Source organism: Panulirus ornatus, chromosome 22 (assembly GCF_036320965.1).
Source record: "Panulirus ornatus isolate Po-2019 chromosome 22, ASM3632096v1, whole genome shotgun sequence".
Taxonomy (NCBI): domain Eukaryota; kingdom Metazoa; phylum Arthropoda; class Malacostraca; order Decapoda; family Palinuridae; genus Panulirus; species Panulirus ornatus.
The window spans coordinates 18073747-18087163 of NC_092245.1; the positions used below are offsets into that span (position 1 = coordinate 18073747).

Here is a 13417-nt window from a genome sequence, read left to right on the forward strand (position 1 = left end):
TGGAAGCAACACGAACGGGAAAAAAGTAGATACAAATAGATAAACAGAGAAAAGGGGAATTTAGAATAATGTTTACAAGGCTGTAAAATTTAAACTGTGCGATAGAACAATAGCTCGTGTTGCTGTCTGACCGGAACTAAAGATAAAGGTCTTCTGTACAGCTTTAAGTCAATTCTTCCATCTTTAGAAAAGATGCCAAAAAAGCCAAAGAGTTCTTTCTTGTGTAATCATAACCGCTCCAAGAACTGGCCAGTATATGTTAAAAGCTTATGAATAAGTTAATGTTCTCTTATGTGGTTATCTATTCCGTCTCCTTCAATCAAATATATCCTCACTGTTATTCATCCTCATGTAACCACAAATAGAACTCCTCATCTGGTCTGCATGACAGAAATAGGAAATAAATAAATCTTCAAAAATGAGAAAGAAAGAATATCTGTACCATTAGATCTCGTTTTCCCCTCACGTCGCTGATATATGTGAGGATGAGAATGTGAAACAAGGGAACTGCTTTGAGGAAACATTATCTTCATGCCTCACTTTGTAGTCGGAGATGAAGCACACCGTTCATCCTAGGATGTAAATGATGTTAGTCTTCAGCAAACGTTGTCAGACTATTCAGGTAATCAAATATTACTTAGAGTCATTCTTTCAACCTTTTCATTCATCAGGTTACTCAAGTTTGTTTGGACAAGATCTTGACCTTTTTTTCTTTTTTTTTTTTGGTTAAGACGAACTTGCTTTAAGCTGAGTTCCTTTGTAGATGCCTGTCTAGATTTACCCAGGCTGACTTCCAGTCGAGAACTGGGTAATTGACCAATCCATTTCAACCTATACTGGTAATCGACCAATCCATTTCAACCTATACAGGTAATCGACCAATCCAGTTCAACCTATACAGGTAATCGACCAATCCAGTTCAACCTATACAGGTAATCGACCAATCCAGTTCAACCTATACGGGTAATCGAGCAATCCAGTTCAACCTATACTGCCCAAGTAACTAACGAAAGAGTAAAGTGATGGTTCTTCACTTTTTTTGTCTCACCAGATGCCAGCGGAGCATGGATAGACGTCTATTAGTCACTAAACTCCCATTCCGTCTTTTCCACTCGTTTCCATCATCTATGTTTTTAACAACTTCCCACAACGTCATCCTTCTTCTTTCAATCAAACTCTTCATGACCTTAATCCAGTTCGTTCCATGAAGTCCTGTTGGACGTCTGCCATCTGGGTTCCAGTTCAAGTACTTCTTACCATATCTTAACTAACCCTCTCATACCGTGGCTCTAGAAATGGGAATTACAGTCTACCTGTCCTCAGGTGTGGGTGACAGCTACCACAGTGGCTGGTGAGGGCAGCCAGTCCCCACGGCTCACCGCCCTGCCCACGCCCACACCCACACACGCACCCATCGCTGTGGGCGGTGGAAGGTCGTGGCGGGTGGGTGTAGGGTCGGGCGTGACGCTTGGCTGTAGGGGACTGGGTTCGCCACCACCCACCATCTCCTGGAAGAAGGCCGGCGCAACCATTAGCAGCAGCCAGCTCACCCAGCTGCTCCCAGGAGGCGACCTACACCTCGTGGGTGAGTGATCTTCCACATAGCCAATACTCCGGTATCTCACGCGTCTCTAAAAATCTTGTCGCTATCAAACTCTCAAAAGATTTTTCACCTCTGTTTATCCTCTGAAACTTCCCCACCTCCCCCTATTCACATATGCCCTGGCTTATCTATTATATAATCACGTTTCATTTTGGTATCTGCTACTTTCCAGTTCTCAAATGTGCTGTCAGTCCGAACAAAACAGATCCAGAAACGATATATTCCAAAAAAAATAGAGATTATTTAAAGTACATATTTTACTTCTGTCTCATTAACGTAGCTGACACGTTAGCCTCGTTTCTCACATAGACTGATTTTATCCCATGGATTTTAAGTCGTTATTGAGATATCAATAGCGTAATATCCACCAGTGTGATGTGGGGTAAAGTGCAATCTACAGGTGATTCTACCTAGCCCTATCATAGCTTACTATATTCTGTAGGACTATTATTGTCTAGCTTGGGTGAGTAGGCTAGTATATTAACCGTAATTTCGCTGTTCTATTTATACGGGAGCAGCGGTGCGCGAGACGACCAACTACACATGTTGGGTGAGGAACAATGTGGGTGCTGACAGTCTCACCCACCAGGTGGTGGCAGTCACCACTCCTCCGCCGCCCACCCTCACCCTCGCCCACGCCACTCACGACGCCCTGAACCTCACCATCACCCCAGCAGGTGATGGAGGGGCGCCCATCCTCGGTAAGTGATCCTCCCTCTCTTTGAATCGAGATAGTGATGGAAATAAGAACTGGAGGAAAAACTTGATGTAGAAAGAGTACTGGAAATGTGTGTGTGTGTGTGTGTGTGTGTGTGTGTGTGTGTGTGTGTGTGTTTGCTACAGGTAGAGGAGAAAACCAGAGGTATGTTGAGTGAGTGCATGTGAGAAGAGTGATAGCATTGCAGAGTGTGTGGTATAGAGGGATCCTTGTGTGGGGGACGATTTACATGACCCACTCGACTGTGGAGCGAGTAGCTACGATCAGTCTGGAACTTTTACATGTTACAGATGGCCATCTTGGTGATGAGATTCAATCCCATTTGTCCCATACGGGTTATCATCAAGCTGTCCACTTTTTCCAAGTTTAGAAGGGAAAAAAAAAGTTCTGATTAAGTAGGAAGGACATAGATTGCCCCTCAGTATGGTTCATTTCAGCAACCGACTTAATCATTCCTGAGCGAGGCTGATTAACCGGGTACCCCTTCCTCCTCCGGTGTGGGCTTACCGTGCGCAGGGTACACGGTGCATCACAGGGGTCGTGCTGGAGAGTGGATGGAGACGACGGCGGACCCCGGGGTGAGGAGCGTCGTGGTGAGGGGTCTGCCCTGCGGCGCCCCTTATCATCTCTACCTGACGGCTTGGAACTCCTTCGGCACCAGCTCTCCAAGCCCCGTCCTCCTCACTAACACCCTCGGCAGCCGTGAGTGCATTCAGGCTTCTCTAACTCGAAGTATACATCCTCAGTAGGATGTATACTCGAAGTATACATACTCAGCTGTGATGATAGTCTCCTGTCATTCATTCGTATCGCTTACTTTCTTTCTTCATTATTTTACGCCGATGATTCCACGCTTCACTTACTTCACTGACCACCCCTTTCCAAAGTCTAACATTCGTTCTTTCTCTCGCACTGAACATATCTTCTTTGTGACTTCAGGTATCTGTAATATCTTGTAATGGGGAGGTAGTAGTAGACTCGTCCAATTCGTTGGCGCAAAAACCAATTTCCTCCTATATCTCATCCCTCACTCCCTCTCCCTCCCAACTACTCAGTTTCAGAACACTGCAAATCATCCACTGAATAACATATATATACATGTTGGGGCAAAACTCCATTCTACCGTGGAAACTGCAAATAATGAACATGACGTAATCGGCTTCCCAAAAGCTGGTAGTGTTCCCTCAGGCAAACAAGCAGTACTTAAGTACTCAGGTCGTACACACAAACCACACAGCAACACCCAAATGTAAACACATTACTCACTAAGTCAATGAGATATATGCACCGCACATTTACGGACCATGATGAATACTGTGCAATATATATACCAGGACAAGACGTGGCTTTAGAGGAAGCAAACAAGCTAATAGAGGCCGGGATGCCATACTTTAGGAAAACTCCAGATAAGGACACCTGGCTCTTAGTGTTCTTCGTATTATATGTATTAATGTCCATTATTCGTCCTATCAGTACTGCACTGAAACATTCTTTGCAGTGTTATCGACAGGGCAAAGTACAACTGCACAATCTTTGACTTTTTCATAGATTATGATAAAGCCTCGAAGGAGGCTCAACTGACTACCTTGTCCAGGGTCCTAAGAATCCAAGGTCCACTTGTGCCCAGGATCGTGTGGTGTACATCACGACCCTGGGCATATCACACACGACACACCACCTCCACCAAACGACCATGATACACATTCGGTACTCATCGTCAGCTTGGGGTAAACATAATGCACATCAAAACTGTTGTTAATGGCTACATAACACACGACCTTACCGACCGGCAGGTTCAAACGCATATTAAAGAGCAGCTTTCCCAGATATATACTACGTAACAAGACCTTTTAAGCGCTCGCCACACACCAGAACCCTAATGTGAACACGAAGTATTCAACAGATCACTGAAATTTATACATATATTCATTTATACACCCGGTACACACCAAGACCCTTAAATACATATAGGTACACACATACCAAGACCACATAGGCACACACGCACACAACACAATAAGACCACAAAGGTACACACACACACACAACACCGACAAGGCCCTGCTATGTACATACATACGTGCCCTTGGCTTACACTCATGTATTTTACAGACCATTAACGAACAGAGAAGTACTTCAAAGAACACTAGAGTATACACACACATATTTTACACCAGGACCCTGAACACTAAAGTATTATCATTTATCATTACTATCATTATTATTATCATTATTATTATTATTATTATTATTATCATCATTATTATTATTATTATTATTATTATCATTATTACTATCAATATTTTTACTATTTAGAATTAGTAGTAATGGTAGCGGTAGAAGCAGTACTCACTGTTAAGGTAATATCTAATAACTGTAGAAATAAAACTAATGATAATTCTAACGATAATGAAAATGAATGATACGAATTATAACTAGTTGTCATTATAGTAATAATTTGTCATTATTGTCATATAAATCGATATCCTTCACTTTTATCATAATCATAAGAATTATGACAGAATTTCATATCCCAGTGTTCGATCATTCAATGATCTACGAATGCAGTCAGGTCTTTGAGGGCTCATGCCATTAGGTAATTCTTAACTACTGTTCTCCACAAGATTGCCATTTTGACCATTGTTCTTCCTTCTGCTCTCGTAAGTGTTGTTCTACTCTCCCTTTAAAGAACAAAGTATAAGAACACTAATGGCTTAATGTAGGGTAAAGTTAAGTGTCATATTCTTTCTATATGATTGAGTTTAGAATCTGAATGGTTATGATTGACAATGATTGTGCAATAGACTTTCTCTCTCTGACATCTTGCAGCCCCAGGTCGACCAGACCCGGCAAGGTTAGTTGAGGTCAACGCGACGTGTGTGACGCTCTGTCTGTACGTCTGGCCTGAGTTGGGCTGCCCCGTCACACACTGGAAGGTACGCAAGCCACATCTCGTCCAGTCAACTAGCATTGCGCCACAGTTTGCAGCTGGACACAACAAATTAGTCATCAATTCACTTTCATTGCAAATTAGATCATAGAGAAAATGTATGCGTGGTAATGATTTTTACAGACAGGCATTGCGTCATAATGGCATTTCATATTATGGGATTACTCATAGAAATATTAAAAAAGATTAGTTTGACAATAAAGTCTGGATTCATTTAACCAATGAAATATTTTTAATGCAAATAGCCTCAAACTAAACAGTGGCGTAGGTGAACTGAGTGATGAGACACAGTGACTATAGATCTAGAACAGAGATTCTATTGATAACTCTATGTCCCCCTGTTGCTTAATAGGTCGAGCTTGGTAGCGGAGAGGCAGAGGTGTCTTGGTCACCCCTCCACCCCCATGTGACCCGAGACACCGCTGACCTGGGACTGTGTGACCTCACCTCGGCCTCCTGGCACCTCCTGCGGATCACAGCCTCATCCACCGCTGGTGACACATCTGTCGTGTACCGTGTGGCCACCAGGGATCAGAGTGGAGGTCAGTAGTGTGCACTGTGGCCACCAGATACCACAGAAGGGGTCAGTAGTGTGCACTGTGGCCACCAGGGATCACAGCAGAGGTCAGTAGTGTGCACTGTGGCCACCAGGGACCATAATGGAGGTTAGCAGCGTAGTCTGAGGCCACCAAGGGCCATAGTGCAGGTTAATAGTATAGTCTGTAGCTACCAGAGACCATAGTGTAAGTCAGTGGTGTATCGCTTGGCCACCAGAGACCACAGTGGAGATTGAAAATGTAGTCTGTGGCCACCAGGAACCTCAGTGGCGGTAAGTAGAGTAGTCTGAGGCCACTGAGGACCACAGTGTAGGTCAGTAGTGTATCCTGTGTGAGTCGTGGGTACATACGCGTGGACGTCTTCAATACGGGAAGTAATCTGGAGATTCCTAAATTGTTCCGAGATCTTCAAATTGGTTGATTACGATAACTCTCTTACTGAGGATAGGATGTTTTAAGTTTATCAATTATCTATATGTGTTTTTTTCAAGAGCTGTCAACTTATGACTGACAGGACCCATGGCAGCGGAGCCGGTGCAGGAGGTGTTGGTTGGCGGTCCAGTGGGTGAGACAGGCTGGCTGGACGCCCATGTGGTGGCGGGCGTAGTGAGTGCTGTCTTGCTGGCCGCCGCCCTCATCATCTGTGTCTGTGTGGCAGTCAGGAGGAGGAGGTACGGCGGCTACAGGTGAGGGACTGCCTCACGGGCCTGTCTCTTGTCTCTGTGAAAGGAGCGATCGTCATCTGCTGAAGTAGATGGTTGAGGATATGAGTGTGTGTGTGTGTGAAGTGAATGACTGTATGCTCCAGATGTCTACCTTGTAGAATTGAGAGAGAGAGATAATCGGATAATCTGTTTCCTTCATGATCTATGTTACATTTGTCTTCAAGTTTAGATACAAGATTAAGACCAACATTGTTATTTTGCCTCCATCAGCTCCATATTATTGTACTAACCGTACCTTTCTCCATACGTATTCAGTTTTCTTCCCTGACCATTAGAAGAGGGAACTCTCCACACATTCACCGATTTAGAGACAACACAATACCTTTGCATCACAGTCTAAGATCCTCAACTATTGTCCCCTTGCCTCCGTACCACAAGCCATCGCCCTACAACCTTCGAACCAACGCCCTCATAGTAAAGCCTTTGCAACCACAACCTTCGTACCAAAAGCATTTGTACTACAACCTTCTTAATTCAACCTTTGCACTTCACACTTCGTACCACAACCTTTTATGAGCACATGCATAGACCAATAGACTACTCACGTGGACCTTTATTGTGGACTCGACGGTGAAGAGAACAGAAAGTAGCACAATATAAGTAGCTTATAGATAGCGCCATCAGTCGACGTAATTCTTGCCCAAAGGTCATAATATGGTGTCCATGACCTCTCAACTCTGCGACAGGTCGGGCTCTTCACAGTCGCGAAATTGGTGTTATCAAGAACGATTGAAACATCGCTTCTTGTATTCTGATCAATGCCAGCACGTGAATTTTTCCTCCAAGTATTTGGACTGCTGGCCAGTGGAGGTGAGTAGGGCATCTAGTTCAGCCGGGCTGACTAGCGAGTACTAACTTCGAGCAGAACACTTCACCTGATGCGCCTGGATGCCTGAATGAGCAGAGCGTTAGTCCAACGATAGCAGAACTCGAAACCTTATAGGTGTCGATAACTTAACAGAGATAACCTAGTCTTCTTCAGACTTGATTCTAGTAGTTTAAACTACTGGTCTCTCTTCTTTTTTTTTTCCTAGCGTTCATCCGTTGGATTGCAAGTTTCACATCCACTTCTCTCACGAGTCGAGTGTCGGATGAGCGGACTGAGCGGCTCGACTCACAGTGAACCGAAGCGATCAGGGGGGGGGAAATATTTTTTTTTTCTTTTTTCTCTCTCTCACCCGGAAGCATACTGGAAAATGATTGAGCGAGATCGTTCTATACACAGGAGGTGTTGTTTCAACTGGTTTACTCATGACTAAAGTACTGAATAACAGCAAGAACGAGACCCATGTAGTTTTGACCAACACATCAGTAACGCTTTCCTGTGTTCGGCTGTAGTAATGTTTGCGTTTCCTGCCAGTCTCTTTCCGAGGATTTAAGCGTATTGGTGAAGAGACTTAATGCTTACCACCTTACATTTCGGAGCGCACTCCATCTGTTAACAAAACATCGACTAATTTGACTAATGCGAATACCAAAAGCCAACTTTAATCAAGTCTGTTTCTCTTCGTGTATCTCTGTTCGTCCCCGGGTTCGTTCCCAAACTCAGACGCCCTCTGTGATGACGTCCTAGTACCATGATCCTCCTCTGGCTTCTTGTCAACACGATAACATAACAGTTTACTGGATATAGCTTTTTAAACCCGTCGCGCAAGGACACGCTGGTCCAACTGTCTCATGGGTAATTACCATACGTTCCCTCTGGCACCAGGATAATACTGAACTCTCCACCTTGGAGGGTTGCGCCCATTTAGTCGTTAGCTGGCCGGAGTCTCCTCGCGTTCTCACTTGTGTTAATAACGTCACATTTCCTCGCAAGGTGTTCATGCAGGACTCCAGTTGGTCAAGATGAAGGTTCACCTTGGTTTTCGAGTCCCAAATGACCCTCGGTGATTCTTTTAACCTTGGACAGGAGATTTCACAATACATAAGGCGTTTTCCGCTGATGATAATGAAATCTTTCTTCCTTAATCCCCCAAAACTGTTTGAGAAATCTGTAGTTCTGTCATAGCCTCTTTCTTTAGGTCAAATGTTTTGAACACTTTGGTTCACTGGAGGTACGTACGTATTTCTTCAGCAAACCTCTCATCATTCGCAGATCCAAGCGGATACCCTGAACGAATAAAACAACGAACGAAGCAGCTATTCCAGATTAAGCTAAGGTTTATTTTGCATCTTCTCATCATCAGTCAGAAGTTCACAAAATATATCACGTTCTTGCGGAATGGTTGAAGTGTTTCTTAGGATACCGATGGGACTTCTTCCAGATGTCTATGTCTTCAAAGGAATTTTGAGAGACAAGATATGGGTCTTCATCCCAGAAGAAATCCTCTGCATCATTTCTATTCTTTTTCCCAAATTACTTTCGTTTGCTTTCCTCAAGTTACTTCTGTCTTCAGCAACAAGGAACTATAGTATTCAGTGCCATTTCAGGTCTTAGTTAGGTGAGCAAGTCAGTAATGCAAGTTTGATAACTCCATAGATATTTCGAGCAAATGCAGTCTTGTAGACTTGTTCCAGAGTCCTCGAGCCTCAGGACATTAGAGTCTCGCATGGCATTTAGCAGAACCAGATAATCCCTTAATTGTTTTGCCATTGTCAGAGTCCCTCTCTCTCTCTTTTTAAATGAGGGAGTTGAAACTTTTATACATGCTGAATTGGATCAGTCAGAATGACTTACAGAAAAAGAAAGATCGTCCCACACTGGGAGAAAAAGATTCTAACACTGTAAATCAGATCATTTACAGTGCCTTGAATAATACAATTCACGTGAGATAGATATTCGCAATACACACGGCAAAAGTTGACCAGGTGCACGTACTCGACCGGAAAGACTAGGGGAAGAAAAAGAGAAAAAGTTTGGAGAGTTAAAATCAAGCCTAACTCTGCCCGTTCACCCATGCTCGACAAATGGTCTGTATTGAAGTATATCCCAAGGTCAAAGGTCATTCTCCCTTCGCCATGTGTAGTTGTAGTTTGCCCATACTTATCTGTTTTTCGATTTGAGGGTTTGTCATCATTCACACCAGACGTGGTCTCTGGTGAAAGATGGAGTCTCGACTACTGCACACTTGCGACAGTCATATGATATCAGTTTGTTTGTTTTTTTAACAGCCATTTTCAGCCTTTTGAGTCCAGTACAGTTTATCAAACACAAATTTCTTCCAGTTATGACTTCTTGTCTACGTTACTTACACTGTTTGAAGTTCATTTAACTCTCAATACTTTCTTCCTACCTTTATTCAATTGCCATACCTTCCATCATCCCATTCCATACGACCTCCTTTTTCCCATTATTCATATTCATTTCTGCCCTTTTTTTCCCCCGCTTCCTTCGTATTGCATTTGTTTTATGATCAAATTTACATTTGGTCTCTCTGCGCTTCTCTGTCTCTTCACTTCTTGTATTCTAGGCTTTTCCGACAGTGTTTGCTCCTCTGACCATAATGTGTCCCTGAAGCATTTTCTCTTCTTCTCCCTGGGGAGCAGACAGGGTGATAATGTGGACAGCAAGGGCGGCGGGGAGGAGGACAACGCCCGTAACTCTGAGATCACTCGCGCCCACCTGTACTCCCCAACGCCCACCAAGAAGCCCCATGGTTCGCTCACCTCCCTCAAGACCCAGGACGATCCCTCAGATCCTTACGAGATCTGCCCGTACGCTACCTTCAGGTACCTTATCCTCAGTGTGTCAACGAAAGAATCGATAGGCTGATTGTCATTTTCTGAGCTGACTTTCACAGCGAATACATCTTTTAATGGTACAATGTTACACAAATTGCTATAATATATATATATATATATGATATAAGCTTGGTTTCTTTCCTCTTTGTTGTTCCATCATCCAGTCTTCTGTGACTCTTCTTCTTCATCTCGTTTCAAACACCGTTTTCCCACTGATCTTCCTCTTCTTGTTCGTATCCCTTTCGCTTCGTGTGTTCCGCGCTGTCTCTCTCTGTCTCTGAGGTGCTTTGGTTCTTGTACTTAGCGTGGGAAGTTCGGAAGGTACTTTAGAGTACGGTCTGTCCTTCCACGCCTTGACCCCCCGGGACTGTCTCGACCACCCTCTCCACAGTGACCGACACACCCAGCAGTCGCCCGCGTATGGCCAGACAGGACGGCAGAGGGCGCAATCACACTATAAGGAGACAGGTGAGCAACTGAAGGAAAAGATTTAGTGGTAGTATATTTGTTGACCCACGTCATATACGTGCAACTCTCAGGTACTAACAGCAGTATGGGTCTTACTGAAAGTCATGTACCAATTATCTGATGAATGAGGAGAGATATAAGATGTGTGGACCAGGTGTGTATGTCTTGATGAAATTGCAAGATAATTACTGGACTTGCAGATCTTTATTTAGTATTTGAAAGATATGTATATGATGAAATTGATAGACATGCCTTATAGGAAGTGGAAGGAAAGCTTCGAAATGCAGGAAGGGGTTCTTACCGAGAAGTGGAGTAAGCAACGAGGAGTGGAGACAGAAAGATTGAGTGATGAAGCCTCTGAGCTACGGAACCTGGGAGTTTAGGAATGGAGAAGCGAGCACTGCCTAGCACGAACTGGATCGATGATGGTGTGTGTGTGTGTGTGTGTGTGTGCGTAGTACGATGTGTTGAACCAGGGTACTTGAAGGGTTGAAGACAGACTATGGGGAGGAGGGCTGTGGCACTCAGCTATGGATGGTAGGCTCTGGCGTCGGTCCGTTGCACGTAATAGTATAGTTTATAGGTATGTCTTGCTCCAGGAAGTAGGGCTGCCATGTGAATTGTTGAACTTAAAGATGCGACAGCTTTTCCCATGGTGAGACATCTATGGGCAATCGAACAGCACTGATCCATATCCTCCATGCCCGCGATACGTGAAAATCTAATTGATACTTAGTTTTCTTTCTTTGATGTCTTTGTCAGTTTGTGTAATCACCTTGTCCCCGAATATCTTCCAGGGATCGCATATATCAGCAATCGCAATCGTGGAGACTACGCCAGCCGACCAAAGTCCATCTCCGGCGCCCACCCTTCGGCTGCGCCAACTCCAGCACCTGCTGGAGAGACCTCAGAACAAAGGGCGTGGTCAGAGGACTCCAGAAAGGACACACGCAGTCGCCCACATCGCTCCAGGAGTCGCACAAGAGGTCAGTAGTGTACGGGGTTAAGAGAACCATAGCCTCTGGGCAATTCCATATGGTAGACATTTCCTCTGGCAATATCTTTCCCCTTGTAAGTGTTGTAGTTCCGTACGTGCGTTGAGAGCGGTGGACAAGACGGTAACGGATGACTAGCCATTAAACTATGATGCTTCTGACAGCGGAGGTCGCTCGAAGAGACTCCAGCACTGAGAGTAACGACGCCTCTTCGCCAGTCCAGCAACGGCAACGTTATCAGCACCCACAGATCCCGCCACAGCAGCAGCAGCAACAACAGCAGCAGCAGCAGCTGCCCCCACAGCAGCAAGGTGGAGGAGCAGTAGCAGCAGCAGTTGGACGAGCAGGTCCCCACCCGCTCCCGCCTGTCCGCCATGCCAGGTAGTCTCAGGTAGTGGAGCTGAGCTATGTAGGTGGCTCGTGGCTGGCGGTGCACGTACCACCTGCGGGTGGACTGTGGCTCGCCTTCCACACACCACTCCCCACACACCCTCTCCCTTCCTCCACTACCCAATACTTATTTACAGTAGCTGTAGCTTGCTTTCACTGCATGCCAAGAGCATGGGGTTAGAAGGGGGGATGATAGTGTCTCGGCGCGTCTCAGGAAGTGGGAGCAGATGGAGGGAAGTGAAATGACTGTGATGAATAACAATTGGTTATGAATACTTGATACTGACTACCTCTTACATTGGCTCCACTTATTGCTGTCACCCATTCCTGGAACGTACTTTTCATTATAAATGCATATATATATATATATATATATATATATATATATATATATATATATATATATATATATATATGTACACTATTATCTTTTTAGATTGCTCTAGAACCTAGTTCTAGGAAGGGTCCTGGAATTACTCCAAGACCCCTTTTCCATTTCTAGGAGCTCCTGTAGCTCCAGTACTACGCTCCTTCCTGTAGCAGGGAGATTATTGGATCCTTGGGAGTGAGGAGTTCCTGATGATCAGTTTTGTCAATGAAGACTACAGTCTGGTGTAGTCTTCTTCTGATATCAGTGGAGTTCATGGAGATTACCTTAACTTAGGCCTAAAGCATGAAAGACGCAATTCTGCATTTCTCCTTTTTTTTTTTCTTGTATGTCCTTTTCTTGTCAAACAATACTTTTTTGCAGTAGTTTGAAGCAGAAATGTTATGAACACTTGATTCTTACAACATTCCCAGATATATCTATGGCTCCATTGAAGTTGTCATATTTAAGTATCATTATACATAAATTTTTCAGGTTTATGCCCATATGACTGAAAAATGGTGTCAACAGTTCATCCCAGCCTCATTATAAAGTTACAGTTCAGTGATAGGAATCGTTTATTTCGTCGCTTGATAATGATTTACAGAAAAATGAAAGCAAGACCCACATGAAATAAGTGTTCAATTTAGATGTAGTCATTCAGCGATGAATATAATGATGGAACTTAATACCTTAAAAAAAAAGATGAAGATCGTTCATGTTTCTGGCTTCACACTTTTCTGTTCCCATTGGTCTCCGTGTGAAAACTTAAGTCATAAGTCATTCGTGTTAACATCACTGACTAAAGGGGGAGGTGGTGAGGAGGTAGCTCTACTTGTACAACATTCAATACACCCTGTTCAGTCAGCCACAGTAATACGTTTTCCAGTTTCCATAAGGAGTAAAAATTCGACATAGTTTGGCAGACAAATGATGGTAAGCTCGCTCTCCAACACACAT

The 13417-nt window shown here is 44.1% G+C and overlaps 1 protein-coding gene across 1 annotated transcript in view; it reads left to right on the plus strand.

Annotated features, from left to right (window-relative positions):
- Positions 1-13417, plus strand: part of LOC139756633 (cell adhesion molecule Dscam2-like) — a 246692-nt gene that overhangs the window by 228898 nt on the left and 4377 nt on the right. The window contains exons 26-35 of the mRNA XM_071676304.1: positions 1324-1585; positions 2122-2304; positions 2838-3023; positions 5151-5257; positions 5624-5813; positions 6343-6514; positions 10043-10225; positions 10542-10705; positions 11503-11691; positions 11865-12081. Coding sequence (XP_071532405.1) covers positions 1324-1585; positions 2122-2304; positions 2838-3023; positions 5151-5257; positions 5624-5813; positions 6343-6514; positions 10043-10225; positions 10542-10705; positions 11503-11691; positions 11865-12081 — 1853 coding nt within the window. The remainder of the gene's footprint in view (positions 1-1323; positions 1586-2121; positions 2305-2837; positions 3024-5150; positions 5258-5623; positions 5814-6342; positions 6515-10042; positions 10226-10541; positions 10706-11502; positions 11692-11864; positions 12082-13417) is intronic.